Source organism: Rhodnius prolixus, unplaced genomic scaffold, assembly GCF_049639745.1.
Source record: "Rhodnius prolixus isolate KJV_2025 unplaced genomic scaffold, Rpr scaffold_8, whole genome shotgun sequence".
Classification (NCBI taxonomy): domain Eukaryota; kingdom Metazoa; phylum Arthropoda; class Insecta; order Hemiptera; family Reduviidae; genus Rhodnius; species Rhodnius prolixus.
This window is the reverse complement of record NW_027411593.1, coordinates 6,649,603-6,672,458: the sequence shown is the minus strand read 5'-3', so window position 1 is coordinate 6,672,458 and position 22,856 is coordinate 6,649,603. Positions and strand designations below refer to the sequence as shown.

At 33.8% G+C, this 22,856-nt stretch overlaps 1 protein-coding gene across 1 annotated transcript in view; it reads left to right on the top strand.

Moving 5' to 3' along the window:
• The window catches only part of Ncc69 (sodium chloride cotransporter 69), a 68,990-nt gene that overhangs the window by 29,021 nt on the left and 17,113 nt on the right, over positions 1–22,856 (top strand). Inside the window, exon 2 of the mRNA XM_074121567.1 lies at positions 21,479–21,674. Coding sequence (XP_073977668.1) covers positions 21,479–21,674 — 196 coding nt within the window. The remainder of the gene's footprint in view (positions 1–21,478; positions 21,675–22,856) is intronic.

Sequence of the window (22,856 nt, the reverse complement as noted above, 5' to 3'; positions counted from 1 at the left end):
ACCATAATGTTTATCAAGCTTCTCTTTAGTCTCCTGAGGCGTTTTGCCTTTCATAAAGTAGTGTTTAATCAACACACGAAATTCTTTTTCGTCAATTTTTTGAAAATCACTCGACTTCCTCGATTCAAACGAATGCCAGACACAAAGAAATAGACCGATCTGGCTGAAACTTGGTGTGTGTTCTTCCAAGAGATGCTACTAACTAAACATAACCTCGATACGCGCCAGTAGTGCTATCTCTCTGACTTTGCACGGACTTTTCAAACGACCCTCGTATTTGGTTGATATTGACGGAAATTAGGTTATATTCAAATATTGGGTGGTTATTTTGTTTGTATTTCCCCCCCCCGTAATAGATCAAAATTTCAGTTCCTAGTTTCCACCGGAAATGCCCGTTTTAAGTTTCCCAGTTTCAGGAAAAGTCTCTCTTTGTGGGTACTTAAAAAAAAAAAATATCAAAATCTTAAGGATTATCGAAGAGTTTTGGTTAGAATCAATAAATATAATGTGAGATAGAAACATATTTGAAAAGTCACATTCTTTACCGGTTTTCTGTTAACTTCTGAAGGTGAATGAAAGTTTGAAACCGAGCATGGTATAATAAACATGCGCAGTACGACGCATAAAATCATCGAACTTAATGATTCAGGGCCCATTTTTGGGGAGACCGGGGTGATTATATTTTCTTTCTAAAAGGTAATTGAGTCTAATAAAGATCTAATAAATTTAATTCTAATAAAAAGTCAGTTTGTTGGAGTTTCTTCTATTATTTATTGGAGTTTGGGCTGCACCAAATCATCAAGCACTGCCTAAGATGAAAGTCTGTCACAGAAAAAAAAAAATGACAACTTTTAAATCTTAAATCAATCCTCTAAACCAGGGGTCGCTCCAAACCATTTTTGATCATGGACCCCCTATATAATTTTTCGAAATCTCCATCGACCCCCATAAAAGTAATATGATCAGTTAATTAAAATAAAACTATCTATTAGAAATTGTATATTTATTTTATGATTTTAAACATTTATTAAAGTAATTTTACATTGTGTAATGATAGTTTTATGAAAAATATCTTAATGTTGAAATTTAAATACCTTAATATTTTTAATAAATAATAAGTAATCAGGTAGCCGAGCGATTAGAGGCGAGACCTGCGAAGCTAATATGTATTGTGGTACTGGGTTCGATTCCCGATCTTAGGCCTTGGGTTTTATTTAATGGTTAATAATAGAAATTTACCGTAAAGTATGTTTGCTAGTCGCCTCCGTCCACGACACCTAATTTGGTAGTTGGACGTAAAGCCCGCCCGAAAAAATAGGCGATTACTTTACTTTAATAAGTAATTATAATTAAGACTCCTAATCGACCCACTACTTTTGTTAAATAAACCCCTGGGGGCTATACAGACCACTTTGGCGACCTCTGCTCTAAAGTGCTGAAAGAGGTCACAACGTCCACCTTTAACGTACTCTATTTAAAGGACGTTGAATGTATTTCCTAAATTTTTGTAGTTTAAGAAAAATAGATTAACCGGATGTACGTCACTAAACAAAAAAAATTAAAAAAATGATTTATTATCGAGGTAAAAAGGTGTCCCTGTTTAGAGATGGTAACATTGCGGTGTGCAGTAGAATCAACCACAATCTAGGGACAATGACAATGAGGTTATTTTAAGAATAACCGAACGAACAATAAGTAAAAACTCCAAGTTGTAATTCCTCTTGCTTAATGTGTTGCCCACCCACATTTCTGTGACCTTACTACCGTCATATTTCAACTCTGAGTCCGAATAAAAGATTCTGTTAATTAGTGGTGGTTTTTTATGTTTTAATTATTCCAAAGAGTATTTAGTGGCGTCATTAAAGAAAATAAGCCACGCTATTCTGTATCTCATTTCCTATGTAAATTTTGGTTTATGTCTTTGGCTATAACTTTTTTAATCACTTATTGTGCCTTAATTTTTTTTTAAATGGTAATTAGTTTTTATGTATTTGGTGCAGCAGTAATTGTTTTTATTGAAATTTAAATATTTTTAACTAAGCTATTCATGTAATATTACATTTTTGAAGGAGGGTTGTCGAGTCTAAGTTGAATTACTTACCAAGGTTTTGTGCCAAGAATGTTTGGAAAGGGTTTTTTTTTTAACTTGTGGATCTGCAGTTTCAGTCGGGAAAAACTAAAGTCTTGAATTTCCATCAAGGAAAAATTATATAAGTTGAAAATGTGGTTAGATCCGGTTCATTGAATTTATTCGGTCGTAGAGCTCTTGTTAATTCTAATCCCAGACCGGATTCAGACTTGCTTCCAACTTGCAGAAGTAGAGTAGATCAGTTTTGGTGTAGAGATTTCAACTTAATTTATGGTTGCATTTCTTACTACACTTGCTCTCATCATTTTTTGGACCATTCATTCTAACCTTAATGCAGAGGTCGTCAAAGTGGTCTATATAGACCCCCAGGGATCTATTTGCCAAAAGTAGGGGTCGATCTGAGCCAGAGGGTCGAAGGAAAAACAATTTCGAACCCAATATAGCGGACCTCGCAAAGAAACACCATTGCACACCCATCTCATTAATTAAGAAGGAATACTGTAGTTACTTTACTTATTATTTAATAAATATTAAGGTATTTAAATTTCAACATTAAGATATTTTTCATAAAACTATTTGTTACACAATGTAAAATTACTTTCAATAGGATGAAAAATTAATTGACATTTCAGTCGTGATACATTTATTCTGCCGAGCTTTCGACCTAGGGACTAGGTCATCTTCAGGGCTAGTTTACAAAGTAATATTTTACATTACAGGGTCGGTGTGTCTTCTCTCTTGTCTGGTGATGAACTGACCCTAGGTCCCTAGGTAGAAAGCTCGGCAGAATAAATGTATCACGACTGAAATGGCAATTATTTTTTCATCCTATTGAAACTATGAATCAGTCACCAAAAATAATGAACTAAAATTATTACTTTCATAAATGTTTAAAATCATAAAATAAATGTAAAAACACAGTACCTAATAGATAGTTTTATTTTAATTAACTGAAAATTACTTTTAAGGGGTCGATGGAGATTTCGAAAAATTATACAAGGGGGGTCCACGATCAAAAATGGTTTGGCGACCCCTGTCTTAGTGCGTATAAGGGGATCTCAATCGTGAACCAAAATCCTCAATGGAAACCAATCAGAGACAGCATGAACATGCAAAATAATGTAATTTCTTCTATAAAAGTTGCTGTATCAGCTGTAAAAGATCAAAATTGCCTTAGAAATGCCTTGTTTTAAGGCTTTTTTTTTTAGACACCGATGCTGTAGGCATAAGCAGCAGTGTCTGCTTCCTGTGTAACCATGCTTGACGTCTTACTTGCAACAGGTAATAAAGCTGTTTTCTGCACAGTTCAACGATAAGTTGTTTAAGCAAAACTATTATCACGCAGGTGTTACCTGCACCGGAAAGGAATCAATACGCTCCATTACCACCAACCTTTGTCGTATCAATGTTGACTACTTACTGCATTGCCAATCAGTAAAATTTATCCAGTTTTGTGGTAAATCTTACTTTGTTTTCTTAATTTTTGTTTCGGTTTTTGGGAATAAACCAGTTGGTTGAAAGATATGTAACTAAAAAACGTTTTTAGTACGTAAAAAAGTGAATTGTCGACGCATCACTTCCGCTGAATGTTTTAAGTGACGTTTTTAGGAAATAATAATAGCTTCAGTTCTATTTTAGGAATAAAATATGCCCTTTTTTTAAGTTGAAAACAACCTGAAGTACAAGAATCAGTTTTAGGTTATAATTTTAATAACTAGGGAAACCAAAACAGCATAACCTTCACATGAAAAAAAAAAACTTTCTATAACCTTCCTGCCGTGCGTGATCACCTGTTTGGCAATCTGACATCTGACCTAGACAATGGCTGGCTCTCCATCTGACGTGCATGTCAATCATCCTTTGTAAGAGTCTTTACTTTAAAAAAAAGGGGCAAAAAAAGAATTTTGAACTGAATTGATCAACTTACCTTTATCGCATACCTGGTCATTAATCTCTGGCTAAAACATTTTTTCAGTTTCATTTTGGTGAGGGGGAAATGCATTATCTACTTTCTCTTTCTAGTAAGAGAGAGAGTTATTGTGATCGTGCAGATTGTTGATTTTTTTAGTTTCAACCGGAAATATTATGGTTTTGTGTCGTCACAAAAAGTTCTTGGACGAACCGGAAGGACACAGTAAAGTGAAAACTTTACTTTTAGATTTTCTTTTTTTATTTCGGAACATTTTCCTAGGAAATGCTTCTACCGAAATTGGACATAGAAATTCAGGTAGTTATTTAGGTAATGTTATGTTGTTTAAATAATGAGTGGTTAGCAAATACTGGATTCCAACGCGGAGAGGTCATAGGTTCGAATCCAGGCTGCACGGCTCTTAGATTTTTCTCTTCCTAGTAGCTTCTTAAAGCTTAGTATGTGGTGATGGGCAGTGTTGTCTGTAACGAGAGAACACTGTCCGGTTGCCGGTAGTGCACTAAAAAAAAAGCTCCGCGCCCCTAAGACCTCAGATATTGACGTGATTAAAAAAAATAATTATAAAATTAGAAAATAACAAAGTACGATGTAAAATGATTTCATAATCTACCTGCAATACTGAAAGTCACGACCCAGAAGTTTTTTATTTTATTTTTTCCTATTACTTTATTAGTTATATTGGAAGTTCGCAGTAAATATCAGGATATCTGGGAATACCTGGTGGGGATAATGGGCAAAGGTTTTTCTAGCATTTTATTTGTATTATTTTTTAGTTCCGGATGCTGCTAATTCTTCTTCTTCTTTCTTGGTTATTTCTAAAGAAGTTATTTATTTTTTTGTACGGAGAGGAGTTGCCAATCTATAGGAACTTCCGGTTTCCATTGTGTTCCTGTCAACGTTTATAGTGACGTAGGATTTCGATGTTTTTCTGAATGAAGCAGAGATCGTAGGTAGATAAGCTTTAAATTTTAATAAAAAAGAACTTCGATCTTCTGAAGTTACATGCTTAGACTGTAAGCTTGCTCTATGACGTCTCTTGTGCAGCGGCGGTAAAAGGTTAGAGGTCAAAGGAAGCGTGGCAATCAGCTGGATTTTGATTCCCCATCTTGATTATCCCTTAAATGCCTTTATTCTGCTACTTTTTTGTTATATTCCATTCAACTAGGGGAAGTGGATTTGACCAATAAATTATGGTAACCCTTGTGATGATGATAATTATACTAACCACTTCTTGGAGGGATCTAGGAGGCCCAAAGACCTTCACAAACATACTTGCAGAAGTAGGTGTTATATTCAACTGTTTGTGGTATCCATCGGGAGCCACAATAAGTCCGTATTGTCTTTTCAAATCTAACCTTACTTTTTGGTAAGTCCATTATACGAGGTGTGGCTATTAAATAACGAGACTATTGCTATATAACATTTTATTTTAAATTTAAACATATTTAGTTATTATCACCTTCAATATACACCCCTCCTCTATCCCTAAAACGCTCCATGCGAATTTACCATTGTTCGAAACAGTGCTGGAAGTCTTTTTCTGTCAGCTCCTGCATGACGTGTGCCGCTTTTTCTTTCACAGCTTCAACGGGCTGAAATCGTGTTCCTTTTAATGCAGATTTGACTTTGGGGGAACAGATAAAAGTCACTTGGGGGCCAGGTCACAGGGGCGAATAAGGCGGATGGCCTAAAACTGGGATGTTGTACTTGGCTAGAAACGTCTTGCGACAGACAATGCAGTGTGAGCCGGCGGGTTGTCTTGATGGAGAACCCCCGTGACTTGTTCTTCCACAAATCGGGGCGGTTTTTCCTTATTCTTTCACCAGAGTTGAGCAAGCACCTCACGGTAGTAATGTTGATTAATTACAAATCGATTGTTTTCATCCGTTTTGGACGTGGAAGGGCGACCCGGGCGGTCATCATCTCCGACGTCTTCTCGGGCCATCTTGAAAACGCTTGAACCACTCAAAAACTTGCGCACATGATAAAACATTCATCGCCATAAACTTCTTTTAATAAAAGATAAGTTTCAGTAGCGGTTTTACCCAAGTTTTGATGTGAAATTTCCCGACAATTCGTTGCTCTACTACATGTGTAGTATCATGTTTTCGGCAAAACGAAACTAACACCTCTTACACAAACGACGGTTCCGGTCAGACACAGATTTCTCTACAAACACGTGAGACGCTGCAATCGAAAGAGAAGGCTTTACGCTGTACAGCTATCGGTCGTTAAGATTTGACGCATGCATAGTATCTTCTGTAGCAGCATTAGTCTCATTATTTAATAGCCACACCTCGTACTTAGCTAGAATGATAAACTTGTTCTTATTGGAGTATTCTTATTTGTCCGTCGCTGTCGTAAAGTCTATTTCAACTTCTAAAACTAACTTAAAAAATGTTTAACAGTTATTATTTCCATTTTATTTGAAATTAATTTAATTTATTTTAATTTAATAAATTTAAATTCTTTGATTGGATTTTTAATTAAAAAATAAAATGCACAATACAAAAATTTATCATTAATTTTTTCATTCATTCCTATTTTATGAATGGCTCTTCAATTTTCTATTAATCGAGGTCAGCCCACTCTTTCATAATGAATGACAAGTTACACAATCGCCACTAATCGTTCATTTCGCTGTTTCTTGGTAATTTCGCTAATTTATGTTCTTTGTTTTGGTTTTTTATTTTTTTAATTAATTTTTTTTTTGGTAGAGGGGGGTTCATTATAATAATAAATTTAATTAATAAATTGCAATTTTAATCACAAGAGATCGAAAATTGTTTTTTTTTTTTAATCTCTTATTTATGTTGTAGTGGTTTTACGTGTTTAGTTAGTAAGTTTCTTTTTAATTTACTTTAATAAAAAATTTATTTAATTAATTTGGACACGTTTTTTAATAATTTTTGAATTTGATGGGAATATAATTGATTGTCGTGTTTGTATTGCTGTCACTAATCTGACATCAATTTGACGCGTCAGAAAATAAAGATACAATACATATCTTGACATGTTGAAAATTGTGAGGATCATAATTGATTGAATGCCAAATTTAATTAATTTCAATATTATTAATTAAAAAAAAAAAAACTTTAAGTATGCTTTAAAGATTAGTAATTTTGTTTTATTTCAAATAAAATTTATGGAAAGTTATTTGGAATAAATAAATAAATAAATAAGTAGGTAGTCTTGTAATGCCGTTATGAATATGTAGGACATGATGCCCATTTATTATTCTATGTTCTTTATTTAATTAATTAATTTATTTTTCTCTAGCAAAGAGCGTTTATTATTTATTTATTTTATTCATGTTTTTATTTTTATTAAGTCTTCATTTGCCATTATTTTTTATTTTTCACAAAAATGTGGAAATGTGTGTGTTTGCTGCAATTTTTATACAAAATATATCAGGTTACATTTAGTTATTACTTAATTAAAAGCTTTATCATTTCCAATTGTCACCTTAATTATCGATAACTTCAAATCGTATTACCTCATCAGTTATCTAAACGATAGTTCTTATTATAAACGATAATTGTACATACCCTATTATAGGGTACCGTAATTTTTTTGGATATAGTCCAAAATTAATTTGAAAAATCATAAGAGAATTTCACGCCAAATATTTATTATATCTTTATTTGTTTAATAAATAAATGTGATATATTCAGATGTGACAACAATAGTAGTTTTATTTCCGCTGTATTATTTTGTCACTTCTATGTTTTTTAGAGTTCCATTTCTTTACGTTCAGTTTTATAATTTTATTTTACTTCTGGTTATCGCATTTGCTGCTATTTCTTCTTCTTCTTCTTAAGTGGCAAAACAGTCCTTCAAGGGACGCAGCCTCCTCGATACTTCTCCTGAGCCATCCTACTCCCACTTCTTCCAGGTCTTGTCAATCTTCTTCTCTCCTCCACACTTTTCAGATGACCCATCCATCTCAGCATCCCCCGTTTTACCACTCTTACAATATTCGTCTCTTTAATATAATTGATATTATTCCAGGTGTTAGAGTTTTATTCTCCTCCACCTTACGCAAATTACCTTCCTCAAGATTTTCCTTTCTTACAAAACTTAACGTTATTCTTCGTAAAATATAGAATTATACTAAACAAAGTAAAAAGTACCTTAAATGTTGCAAACGTTCACCAAAGTATCGATACTGTTGACGTCCTCCATAATAACCTAACTAAAACCATAAAACCATAACAGAGAAAAACTTCGTAGTCAGAATTACTATCCTTCCGCCTATAATCCACAACAGGAAGTTAAACTCGAATTCACTTCCTCTTTTTTTCTCTTTCTCTCTCTCTCTCTCTCCATAGTGATTTTTTTGATTATTGAATATTAAATAATTTTTAAATGTTCAAGTTGTTTAGTCTCAGAGATAAGTTCAACATTGGGTAACCTTGGCATTCAACAAGGCCGTTTAGCATTTTGTGCAACAGCAGCGAATAAATAAGTGAGCGTAAAGACAGAGAGCGTATTTTGTATGTGTTTGTGACAGAGAGGGGGTGTGAAAGAGAAAGAGATGCGTAGAGAGTGGAGAGAGAGAGAGAGAAAAAAATATAGGACAGCCAGAGGGGTGAGTCATATAGTTTATTTCATAATATAGTCTGCTTTACAAGGTAAAGACAAAAAAGATCTAGACAACACTGGACTCCACAAATGGCGGCTATAAACCTAACAAAACTGTTTTAACGTTAACTTTTTTTTCAAATTATAAATGATATATTACGCGGATTTTATCCTTGATGCCCTAGAAATCTAAATAAATATTTAAATTAATAGACATTTTTTCACAGCCTCTTTGATTTTAGTCGTTAATGATTACCAACTTACTAAATTTGGTGTTGTTTTAATGAATAACTCCTTTTTTTCGAACAGTGCTCCTCTTCAGGACTGGATTTTTGTCTTAGACTCGGTCTGTTGTGGATATGGGCTAGAGTAAGTAGTTATATATGTCCTGAAGGGTTTTTGATAGGGTTTCTCTCCGCCACTGACGAATTCTTTTAAGTTTTCTTTTCCTAATTGGCCCCTTCTAATTACTTCTAACCAGCTTCAAAAGTCCCATCATCATTATTCGCTGAATTGAGAAATCCATGACAATTATTTTCACTAAATTTCCCTCTTGGATTTGTTTGTTTTTTTTTTTTTTAAAGAAACCTTTCTGGTGTTTGCAATTCATTCCAACCTAATTTAGAACAATCTCTGCTGATGAATAAATAAATGTAAACAAAAAAAAATTTACATAAGTCCTTCATAAAATCATGTTCGGCCATACGTCATCAACATACTTCCGTAATATTTCCAGTTTGATCAGTGTAAAACACCACATGTGATTCTTAGGTATAACCAACTGCCTTTCTATGTAAAACAGGAGGTTATAAGTACTACCCTGGTCAAATAATTCTGGTTTTTTGCCATTTTCCGTTGTGAACGTTAAAAAGTATTTTTAGTTACCACTAAGTCAGTAGAGATCATTTATATTGTTTAACGTGACAAAATACTCAAAATAAATGAGATAAGTTAAGAACAATGTTTTGTCACGATCTTTAAATACATTCTTTTTTTACATTCTTGAATGTAAGAAAAGAGTAGTTTTGAAACTGAATCCAATTCATACTTGAATTTTAAAGCTTAAACTTTAAGCTCTGCTTAAAATTTGTACTTATGTGAAATCTACAATTCACTATAGATTGTAAGCCGGGTTTAAATCAACATCTTGAAGGACAGATTTAAAAAGGAAGAAATGTGAGGTGGGTGTGACTTAGTACAGTCACTTGTCAGTCTCTTCAAAGACCTGCGATCAATGGAGGGGAGAAGATATTTACAACCTTCTTTTGAAAAAGTAATTCTTCACACAGGAGAAACTATTGTACAAACTATCCAAGGACAGTCTTATCTCTCAATCCACCGGCGTGTTCTTTGCATTTTAAAGTATACCCAGTGAATTACTGAAGGAAACCTGTTTGTCCCAGGATGAGCGGGGCGTGGAGCTCTCTGGCAAGGTTGTTGCTCTCTGATTCACGAGCCAGAGCTCTTCATCTTAACTTAGCCTGCTGGCTTCGTTGCCTTCTCGTCGTACACTTTAATAACCCATATTTTTTTCCTTTGCCAACTCTTTGTTTTATGATTTCCGGTTAAATTATGCATAATTGGTGAATGAATTCAACAGTTATTACAGTTTTTTCTTTTCTGGTTAATACAAAATCTGTGTGAAAACCAACCACGACATCGTGCAACTGAAATTTGAACTAAATTGACAAATTTTCTTTCCAACACTAAATTTGGCTTAATAATCAGTGGTTAGTAGGTTAGTTTCACAATTAGGTGTGGTGTAGGCTGTCCATAAGTTAAAAAAAATGCTCTTGACAGGTGAGGTACATTAGTTCATACTGTTCACCCCTTGGAGCGCTAGTACCAACTCGGGCTTTCAATTTGTACATGTTCATACCTCTTAGAGCACGCAACAAATCAGTTTTACGGCAGAAAAAAAAATCAGTCAAATGTGTTCTCTCGTTAAAGATAACAATATCCATCACCGGACAGTGAGCTGTAAAGAAGAGAAAATCTAAAGGGTTTACAACTGGATTCGAACCCGGGATCTCCGAACGTTGATATCCATTATACGCTCAGCATTAAAGAAAGTAGTCTTTTTTCCTATGTATTGTTATTGTACAGTGTATTATTTAATACTAAAATATTTTGCTGAGTACAGTGTTGCCAGAAATTAAGAGCAATTTTTCAAGAACTCAGTTAAATATTTATCATAATTTACACGGAGCACACCGAGCACTAATTAATAATTCATATGATTTATCATACTATAATTATTGAAGTATTATACTATTCTAACGTATATTATACTATCGGGAAAAAGCAAATAACTTCCTTTTTGTTTAATCAAACATACTGTCTGATGTAAATTAGTATTGTTTGTTTAGATTAAGATGACGTGTGTAAGTGATGTACAGAACAACAATGGGTGGGTGGATCGTAAAGGTGTACGATAGGAAATGTGGGACAAACTATGCCACAGTACACTTTTATGTACAGGTTAACGAACTTCATACAGACATACCCACCATATTGACATTTTCAAATTAGTACAAAATTAAGTTCTATTTTTCTTTCATAGAGTTGACGACAGCACATTCTGAATCATACAACTTCAAGAAAATATGCGTAAATCCAAAGAGATATTGCAAATCGCTATGAATTATGGAGTCAGATTATAGTATTTATCACCTCTTATCACTCATGAGAGGTAATATTATTGCATTAAGGTGGATTTTTTCTATTTTTAACTTCTACGATAAAACCAAAAGTGTTGATAATCTTTCTGGTTAATTTTGAGTAGATTAAACGACTGGTTTTTTCCTATAATAATCGCACGTATGCGATTGTTTAGTAGAAACAAAGCACGAGTTGATAATCTATTCAAAATTATCGAAGAAACATTATCGCTGGTATGGATGTTTAATAGGATAATAATTACACGAACAGTCGAATGATTAGAGCAAGGTGAATTATCTTAATTGTTTATTTTTTTTACTCAATCGATACTTCATTCGAAAGAAATAATACATCGATAATAAAAATTAATGATAATAACAATAAAAGAAGGGATTAGCTCAATGATACAGGATATCCCGGACTCGAAGCCAGCTGCTGGCTCCTATAACCTTCCCTAGCAGTTTCTTACAAGCTCTCTGACCAAGGAGGTTGATTCTCCATTCAGACTTGGGAGACCACGACAATGACTTTTACTTCTTCGCTTTTAGATTTCTTCCACTTTCTTATTTGGTACCAGGATTGTAACTTGCTGTACAGTACTAGATGGACTTTGGCAACCCTGACAGTTCCTCTCCACGTATCTCAGTCTTGAGTTATTCATCTCCATTTGGTCACTCCGACTTTAGACAGATCGTGGTCCAAATCTTTACTTCAGCTTTTGCTAGGGCATCCTCTTTTTTCGAGGAATATCTCAGTTGTTATTCTCCTCACCATCCTCTCACGTGGTACATCTTTTGTACAAGTCCAAGCCAGCTTATTCTTCTTGATTTTTATGAAACGTACTACCTATCAGGTCGTCCAATTCTGGAGTGGATTTAATCCACCCAGTACTTTGCGGGCTTGTGGTGTTCCTCCCCCTTCTATCATTATTAATTGGCCCAGGACTTTAAGGGCATGGAGTAGCTGCCTTAATCAGCTCCCTCTAACCGATACCCATTGGTGTCACGGTGTCTTTAGATTGGTTAGCAAATTTCCACTGATTTTAGTTCATTTTAAAATTGGAGATTAATGTCTCCACACTATTTGTCAACAAAAGAACAGTTTCACAAATACTAAACTTTCACAAATTAACACACACAGAGTAACGGAAACATAAATCATTAGGATGTTAGTTTATGGATATTAAAACCTATTTTTTTTTTTACAATTTACCTTTAGTAATAAATGTTTAATTACTTTGATAAACTTATCTATTTCCTTGTAATTATAGTTTAAGCTCTTCCACATTGTTTTTACTTTATTTTTGTATTATTTTATTCAGTTATTTATTGTAGAATGCAGTTTTCTTTTAGTTGCACTTTAACGTGAATTGAAAAGAAAGTTTTGCCACAAAGTGCAAGTTTGTGTGAAATATTCAGACTCAAAGGATTCCATCTTTTATACATCACAGTTTCATCAGATTGTCTTAAAAGTTAGATTCTTTCACTTAAGTGATAAAGGGAAGTGATAACGATCTCAGTGTCTCCCAGGAAGTCCCCTTAATTTTAATTAAATAAATTTTTTAGCAAAAATTGGAATTGAAATTTGTAGTAATATTTATTATTGGGATGTCTAGGCAAGGAAGCACATGGGGTAATATGGCCTGTTTTTTCCGCTCCTCCTAAGACCCTGCTCCAAAAGCTATCTTCCGGTCTATCTGCGACATCCTAAGATATCCTTCAGCTCCAAATCCTCCGAGTATTCCTGAGTAATTTAGCCTGTCACTAACAAGATACCCCCAATATTTTTTGATCCGCATTACTGGATAAGTTCTATTCGTGCGTCGGGGCACGCATATTTATATATAGTATCTCTGACTGGTTTCGAACTTTTATCCCTCAACATGAGATCAAACCTATGTAGTATCTTTGGGCCTTCCGGTAGCGTACTAGGGCCTTGTTCCACCCCCGTTTTGATTACCTAACTTATTGTTTTTAACAAATTCTAAAAATTAATCTCATTATTTAAAGTTATTAGCTTAATGAAGGTTTTTTTTTTAATCTAAAATGAAGCGCGTATTTACCTCTTAACTACGGAAGCATGATTATGTTGACTTTGACGGAAGCGATTCATTGAGATAAGTTTCAATTGTTAATTATCTATTTTTTATTATTTTCCCTCCCCAAAAAAATTTGCCTTAAAATAAAAACATTATTGCGTATAAAGATTCATTTCCACATCCGGTACATAATATACAAAGGACGGATATACTGGTATATGAGCTAGAACAATGTCCAAACTGACGGAAATGTCTCACGGTGAACTGCCTGCCCCACGATAAGCACTAATTTATGGTACAGTTGATTGATAGCCATTTTTGATTTAAGTAGTTTTTTAAAAATAAAAAGCACGTTTGCTTTAAAAATTAAAAAGTCCATGAAGGATTTTTTAAGAGAAAAATATCGATAATTGAATCATTCTCTTGGAATCGTGGACAGAAAAAGAGACTAACAAGAAATTAGAAATACATTCTATTTGCTTATTTTATTTATTTATTTTTTAAACATACGAGGTGTGTTCAAAAAATAAGGTGAATTTTCATTTTTCTTAAAAAATATTTATTTATTCATCGATTTTTATTTTGACTCCTTCAAAGTAGTCCCCCTCAGATATAATACATATGTGCCAGCGTTTTTTCCAATCCTCGGAACAGTTCTGATATGCACTTTTTGGTATGTCCTTGAGCTCTCTCTCAGCGATTCGGTTTTTATCTCCTCAATCGTCGCAAATCTCCGTCCTTTCATGGGTCTCTTCAATCATGGGAACAGGAAAAAGTCGCAGGGTGCCAAATCTGGTGAATACGGTGACTGAGACATGATAATGTCATTCAACAATTCCTGAGCGATGCTCATGCGACGGTTTTTTTGATCAAAATTCAGCAATTTTGGAACGAACTTCGCTACTACACGCTTCATGCCCAAAATTTCCGAAAAAAATTGCAGGACATGTGCCAACCGATATGCCGACAACCTCAGCAACTTCTCTAATTGTGATTCGACGATTCTTCTCAACATTTTCATCGGTTGTTGATGTGCTGGGGCGTCCAGGGCGAGCGTCGTCATTCACATCTTCTCGACCTTCTGTGAAAAGCTTGTACCACTTGTAAACATTTTTTTGACACAGAGTACTCTCACCGTACGCCACTCTCAACATTTCAAGTGTTTTTGAGCACTTAATTCCATTTTTTACACAAAATTTGATTCAAATTCGTTGATCCATTTTTTCGACAGAAGAAAATCGCCGAACTCGCAAAACACTTGTCTTATTTATGCCTCTAACATACAAACTAAACATGCTATATAGCTACAACTTTGAAAATATGTTCGAGACAAGTGTACCAACATAAAAAAAAAAGACAATCGAAATTCGAATGTACGTAGCCCGCGAAATTTGAAAATTCACCTTATTTTTTGAACATACCTCGTATGTTACAACAATTTTACTCATTTTACAATGAATACTTTAAGCAAAGTTTAAAAACAATCTGAGCGACAGATGATTTGACCAAAAATAAATTTTGTATCACTCCCTTGACCGTCTCTACTACAGATTCAATTCTTTTGAAACTTGAAATTACGTATTTTCAAATACAGTAGAACCTGGATTAACCGGGCTGACCTCCGGCTATAACCACCCCGGAAAACTGAAATCCCGGTTAAACCGAATACACGGTATTACATAGTACATTTGTACCTATGAATGTACATATATATATAAGTATGTATATTATACGGGTGCATATGTAAGATGCCTATGTGAAAATATGTAAATTAAAAAGCCTTTTCGTCCCAGGAGATCAACTCCTATCTTAGATGGCAATCCTTTCTTTTATTTTACATACGTACATACATAAATAATGACCCTTCAAGAAAATCAGGTATAAAAGAGTTGCTGCCACGCCTACAATTACCTATGTTACATCGGAAGACAAAAAAAATTTCCTGTCGCCACCGAAAATTAACTTTTGTTTCGGCGCCGATCCAGGTGTTCTTATGATGACTCAACATGATCCTTGGATAATCCGAATCCCTGTTAACCGAGGGCCGGTTAATCGAGGTTGTACAGTAAAAAAATTGCAATAAATAAATAAAAAAAATCGATTGTATAAAAATCGCACTTTCAATCGATTGATTTTTTTTTTCCTTTCTTTCTTTTAAAAGAAGAGGGGATAGCCTGAAATTAGTGTTATTGGTTACCCATTCTTCTTCTGGCAATCTTGCGATTTTGTTATCTATATTTGCAGTATATATTTTGAACGAAAATATTTTTTTTTTTTTAATTATCGCTTTTGGAACTGTTACGATGCATTTGGCCTAATTAAAAATACTGATTAGATAAAAATGTTACAGGATTCCCCAAGTTCGAAACTACATTCTTTTTTGTTTTTAAAGTCATGAAAGATTGCAAAATTCATGGTAATTCCATTATAAGGGGGGCGATTTTGATATGGAGTTGTAGTTGAAATTATTAAATCAAACTGAATTATTGAATTAATAACTATTTTCAATTTTTTTTAAAAAACAATAACTAACAAATACTTTAATCTCGTAATTTAAATTTGACTTGCTTATTTTAATCCAACTATAATTGTAGGCGCGCGAAGACGCCTACACCCAGAAGCGGAAAAACGCTAGAGTTTTAGAGAGGGTTAATCTCTAGTGTCCTTAGTGCGTAAGCCCCACTACCTCTACAAGGTTGGACACCAAGTGGGGTCAAGGCCTGAAGGGCCAGGGCCATAAGGAGGGCAAACAAAAGACACCGAGATAACCCTGCAGTTGAAGATGTAGAAAAACTGATCCTGAAGAGAAGTGTAATGTACGTAAAGGATACAGGAAGGCGGTTGTTGCTCCTTATTCTTGCTGATGAACGAGATGCACTTAGAAGTTTGGCGGGAACCAAAACGCGGGAAAAGCAAGGCGGGAAATTTAAAAAGAGGCGGCGCCAAGAAAAGATGAGTTCGACTGAACAATAATAATGATTAGTATACGATAGTCTGACGACTATTGAACTCCTAGTTAATTTTAAATTCTAATATCCGCAAGATTATTTACTGTGTTTTGATGGCTACATTTTTTGAAAAGTATTGAATTTTTAAAATTAAGTTGTTGTTTATTGTGGCCACATAATTAGTACTTTCCAAAACAGTTAATACTAGCAATTCGCATTGCAAAACGGTGAGTACTTTAGACGAGTTGAATAAATTTATAAATGAATGACGATTGTCTGTGTAATTGGAAAGCACGATTTGTATGCATGCATGTGACGTGGTTAGAGGGTAGAAATGGAATTTTTACATATCTGTCCGTGTGTACGTGCGTGTTAGCTTTATTTGGCCATTGCTGATTACATAGACAAACCCTGTTCTTACTTTTTTCTTTTTCATTAGGGGTTTCTGGGTAAAAAAAAAAAAAGACCATTCGAAAAATAATTGTAACAGCTGTTTTTTTTCACTTCTGGCGACAAATACTGCTGTTCGATTTCTGAACCTTTCCCTAGGCAGGCCTAAAGAGCCATTGAAGTTAGTATTGTCCCTTTGGAACCAATCAAACAATTGCGGGCTGTTTGCTCAGTGCAACAGGCCTTAAACTTAAACAGCTCAGATTTGTCGTCTAAGTTAAACTCGTACTAGAGATTTCTGAGGTAGAACTTCGGGTATGGTCGACATACCAATCTTCAGATCCTGCGAACTGAAGAACTGATTTTTTTTGCCACAATCACGTATCTTAATATGATCAATTTACAAAAAAATAAGTACTGGCTAGTTTTATGATACAACTATTCAAATTGTTCCCATAAATTAAGCACAAAACCCAGTGTTTTAATCGTGTAAAAACAAGTAAGTGACCACACGTTTAAAAAATAGCAGAAAATTATAAAAATAAACAGAAAGGCAAATAAATAAAAATTTCAATTAATTAATTTTGACGAAAGATTTTCTATTTTCACACAAATAGAAAAGTTCCCAAGTTAAATTTAGAAAATGTTACCACAATTTCCTATGTACTCAAGAAAACGTTGAACTTTTCATTCTCTCCTCTCCCCCCTTTCCCTTAACCTCCCATCCCAGTGTGTTTGTGTGTTTATTTTTAAATCGTCACATTAAAAGAATTTTGTCATCAGCCTTGGAAATGACAAGAAGTGTTCTTTTTTAAATTTAGTAGACATCCAGGTTTGGTTACTGTATAGTGTATAAAATAAATTTTGCGCAGACTGTTTCCGTAGAGATTTGAGCAACATCTTGTATATTTTCTCTTCTCAAAACTTCGGACAGGAAGTCATTTGTTTTTCAGTTACATCGCAGATTATTATATATTTTCTTTGAATAGATTAGAAAAATAAGATTTTTTTGAGTTCACATTATTTTTTAACTTCTTTAGTTTGTGTAATTTTGTGTGTGTGTGTGTGTTATCATTTCCAACTTGGGTTCAGATTTTCATACGAAATGCAGGTCGCAGTAATAAGGTTCTGCCTCGTCATAGTCGGAAGAGATTAAGGTTTTGGGCTGGCTCAGGTCAGAAAGTTCTGGGTCCGAGTGTAGCTGCTAGAATCCTCAGCTCTTAGATTTTTTTTTTTTCTTCCTAGAAGCTATTTACTGCTGTGAAAGTCTGTAACGAGAGAACACTGTCCAGAGACCGTCAGTGTACAGAAAAAAAAAGACTCAGGGCGGGTCTTAGATAAAAGATAAAATAAAAATTAGACTTCAACCTCCAAAAAAGCACATAGTAGATAAAAATTCGTAATTCGTAGGCTTTCATTTTTTAGTTCATTTTTTTAGGCAAATTTTTAGTTCTGTTGTATAGTTTTATATTTGAATAACAATTATCTTTGATAATTAATGAAGTATCAAAAATTTCTATGAATATTTATGACTTATTTAATCAAATAAGAGATATTGATGATGACCTGCTCAATAAAAAATGAGTTAAGAAAGCAAAACAAAACAAAATCAAATCAAATACAATAGAAACGTTTCTGCGATGAATGAATGAGAAATTTGTCGCATGTGTAAGCCAAATCTATTTTGAGATCAGTCTGTAGTCTGAGCCTAATTTCAAATCTTCCACATGTACACATTGTCGCACATCTAAAGGACTTGCATTCTCATGTGGCGGGTGTATTTTCTCTTTGTGGGCAAGGTAATCGTCGTCAGTTTTATGAAACTGAAAATTTATCGAAACTTCACATTTTGAGGTTTCCAGGGTCTGGAAAAGTGTGGGTTTTTTGGTTCTTAAAAAATAAAATGGGGTCTTTTCCCAATTTTAAGAAAATTGTACGGAGAAAGTGCATGCACTCAATAGAGTCTTTTTGTTTCTAGCTGCATTTTTCTTTAAAAATAAATAAAATTAAAGTAAATTAATTTTTATAGCAGAGATTTGAATCACGATAACTGTATAAGAAGATAATGAGCAAGTCGTGCGAGTGTGCCGCGCTGGATTTAATCTTTCTCATCAAGTTTTATTTTCCTTAAAGCAAATAAACACTGATCTTCTCCGTGAGCATTTGTTTTTCTATAAATAGTTTCCTCTTGTTTTAAAAATAAAATCTTGAACTTAGTCTATTCAGTTGTTTGGAACGGAAATAATTATTTATAGAATCCTAGTTTCTGTCATACCCTTCCCCTCCAAAAAAATCTATTATCTACATTGAGGCTAAGTTGACAAAATAATGACGACTTAATGACAAAATTTGTGACAAATGAATGAGATATTTGTAAAGTTTTATGTTTTGTTTTTTTTAAATCATTATTTAGTCATATTTTTAATAAAATCTGATTTTTTACTGAGTTAACTACAAACAGTTTATCACATTTCATGTTATCTTAAATTATAATGATATTTTTCCATTTTGCACAAATTTAATAGGCGTAATTTTGCAATCAAATTCGTGGCTTAATTATACAAAATTTAGTTTTTCGCACTTTTGTACGATTTTATTTATTTTGTAAGCACAAAATTGGTAATAAATAACTTGACTAAAATCGGTAAGAAATCAATGTGAATGTGAACTTCAACGGCTGATGAACATGTTGTACTTACTAATGATTAAATAACTCGCTAAAAATTCTTGGTTTTTTAAGAAATTTGCATGATCTGAGTTCTTTTAGTTTTTTTTTTTTTGCGAACATGCTCAATAACCTCTTTTGCTTGATTTGTTTAAATTTAGTGCCTTGTGATAGGTTATAACTTTCACTTGAAATTTTGATCTAGGTAAAATTCATTTTAGGGCAAAGTATAGGCTTTCTATGAAAATGCCGTTTTCCTGAATAGTACTGCATTACCATTTGTGTAAAATTACGTTGTGAAAAATTAATAATGTGACTACAATATCGAATTTGATGAGAATAACTGCCTTGGAAGGTTGTATACATTTTAAAATTATTTATTATATATTTATTTCAAATAAATAATTTTCATTGAAAAAATTATTCCAAGAATGGTGGTTGCGCCATTAATTACTTAGAATAATAAAGTATCCTTTTAATTGTTGAAAGAATGGGAAGTATTTTCATCGAATAAAAAAAAAGTGTGGGTGATTGCCTTTGGATATTATATTAGAGGTCTTGGCCTCCTGTTGATCTTGTGACCCACAAGTTCCAGATATAAGGTTAACTGTCCACAATTACCACCTCTGAGCAACCCACATGGTTCATCATTCATTTCCAACTACTTATTACACATTTACAGTCATATAAGTTGGAACAAGAACAAAAAAAAAAATTGGTGCTTTGTGTAAAGCCGTATATTTTTATTGATTTGAAATTTTCAAAGTAAAGTATTTAAGGGCTCCAGCAAACTGCAAAAGACCTATTGTATTGGCTAGTGAGAGGTTTGAACACGAGAGAAAGATACATACATAGAAATAGAAAAGAAATTTATTATTCTGGGACAATTGTCCCCTAAGAATAAATACAGGAACAAATAGAGGCCTTAACAGTTTGGCCTGTGATTAAACAGAAATTAAATGAATAAATAAGTATTTACAAAAAGTGAAAATAAAAATAACAGCAGAAATTAAGGAAATAAATTAAAACAATTAGAATTTCGGAGGAAGCTGAATAGAAAGGAGATAACTGAATAGACGGGATTTAAAGATGGATAGGGTAGGAGCATGGCGGACAGACGAAGGCAAGGAGTTCCAGAGAGAGGTAGCACGTATTAGGAAGGACTTGTCAAAGGATGAGGTACGGTGAGAGGGAATATAGAGATCAGATGAGCGAGATCTAGTGTTACGGGAATGGATGGAGGATTTAAACTTAAGGAGTTGAAAAATATAGGAAGGCCTTACATACATCGGTAAAAGAAGTGAAAATACATTCTTAACATTCCACGCCACAAAATATAAGCATACGTTAATCACCTGTAACCCCAAAGAAAAGTAAAAAAAAAAAAATTTAAAAACAAAGAAAATAACGAAAACAGTCTAGGGAGTGTCTAGGGGAGCTCAGAAGTAGGCAGTCCCTTATATTAAATAAAATTCTACCCAATCCTATTCTATCCTTTCTTAATTAATTTAGAAAAAAAGAAATACATCAAATTTATAATCACCTAATCAATATGTACACAAAAAGGCAGCGGCAGTACGCGGCCTTTACAGTCACATGATTATAACCACAACAGAGGTTAACCCGCTCAAGGATTGTTTAGCACGTGGCGCACTGTTTTAGTTAAGGCGATTATCGAATCTAGGAACATAAATAGAACATTTCTCGAATATTATTAATACACCTCCTAATTACTAATAATTTTGATTACTTGCTCTTACTAGATGAGGAAAGTATTGCGATAAGGAGTGATTTTTTTTTTCAAATTCGAGTTTACACTGTTTTCTTGTATTCATTTTGTGGACCTCTTAGTCCGAAACAAGTGTTCCACATAATTATGTGTGAACAAAATATCTCGAAAACCAAATCGCAGGATGCTGAAACTTTATGTATAGATTACCTGAAACTTTCCAGAATGGCTTTTTTTCTTTTTGGAGATTTTCGAAGCGGAGAGAATTTCCAATGTACGTAATTATATTTTCTTTATTTGAAAACATGTATAAGATCTTCGACAATCGTTAAAGGAATAGAAAATAATCTACATAAGTGTTGGCGCCAGATTTTTTGTCAACTTACTTCAACAATTTTTATTTATTTTTGTAATTGTATTTATAATTATTTGTTTTTTGCACAGGTGAATGCGTCTGTTCGTATGAATGGCACTGATGCAAGCGGACAAGATGGTCGAGCTGCCGCTCCCGGTGAACCAGGCGCTGAAAGTGCCGTCAAATTTGGATGGATCAAAGGAGTGTTGGTTAGGAATTTACTCAATATATGGGGTGTCATGCTGTTTCTTAGATTGTCCTGGGTAGTGGGACAAGCAGGAATAGGTTCGTCTTAGTATATTTTATTTTATTAAAATTTTATTTTTTTTTTACCAAAAAAGGAAGAAAGAATATTGCCAATTTCAGTCATAATTTTGTTCCAAGCTTTTGATCCAGGGACTAGGTCATCTTCAGAGCTTATGCTAAATAACAGTTACAATATTTTTTGAAATTACATCCAAGTTTTTTGGCTCACCTTGCATTATAAGCATAAGCCCTGAAGATGATGTAGTCACTAGGTCGAAAGCTTGGGAGAAAATAAAAAGTTACGACTAAAATTGGCAACATTCTTCCTTTTGGATTAATGATTCAGTCACCAACAACGATGAACTGTATTCTACAATTTATTTTTGCTGTTTACAAAATAAATTAGAATAGAATTCTAATTCTAGAATTAGAATAGAGTGGAAAATGAAATGAACTTAAGAAACATAATCTCCCCTTACAAGGTTATATATTGCGTAATCCTCTGGTTCAGGTGAAAGAATGTTGCTTAAGCTGAACTTAGATTGACGTTGAGAGAGCTAAGCCCTTGCAACAGTGCTAAGCATTGCCATTTTTTAATTCAAGGAGACCCTGTATTGACCAAAATCAACCACCAGATCCTTTAACATCTTCAAGTCTGCAGTGCCCCTAGCCAATAACACTAAGACTTCCAAGTCTGACGGAATACAGTTTTGTTACTTGATCTAACGCGATCAAGCAATAAAAGTAGATGTCGAAAAGAAAGCTATCTATGAAAAATGAATTCTATTCTATAAGGAAACATTTTGGAAGCAATTAGTGGACAGATGGTTTTCTATGTTCGTGGTTTGGATCGTGAGGGACTATACCAAAGACAGCGAACAGGGTTCTTTGGCGAGATCAGCATTGACCCAGAGAAATTGACGGATATAGCTTAGTCTATCATTGATTCAATGGGTGTTCTACATAACCACATCTATGGCAAGTAATTGCTACGTATAGTCACTGATTTATGTCACTGACCTCGCCTTATACGTATGTAGGCATTGCTGACTTTTTTATAAATCCATTTTATTAATCTTTTGTTTTCTGACTTAGCCAATCTAATATTGCGTTGTGTAGCAATTTTCTTGCGATTAAGCCGTATTTTTGCTCAACTCTACAAAGTTGAGCAGCCCCATTTATTATTATTTTTAGTCCAATATGTTTCTTTCCAAACAAATC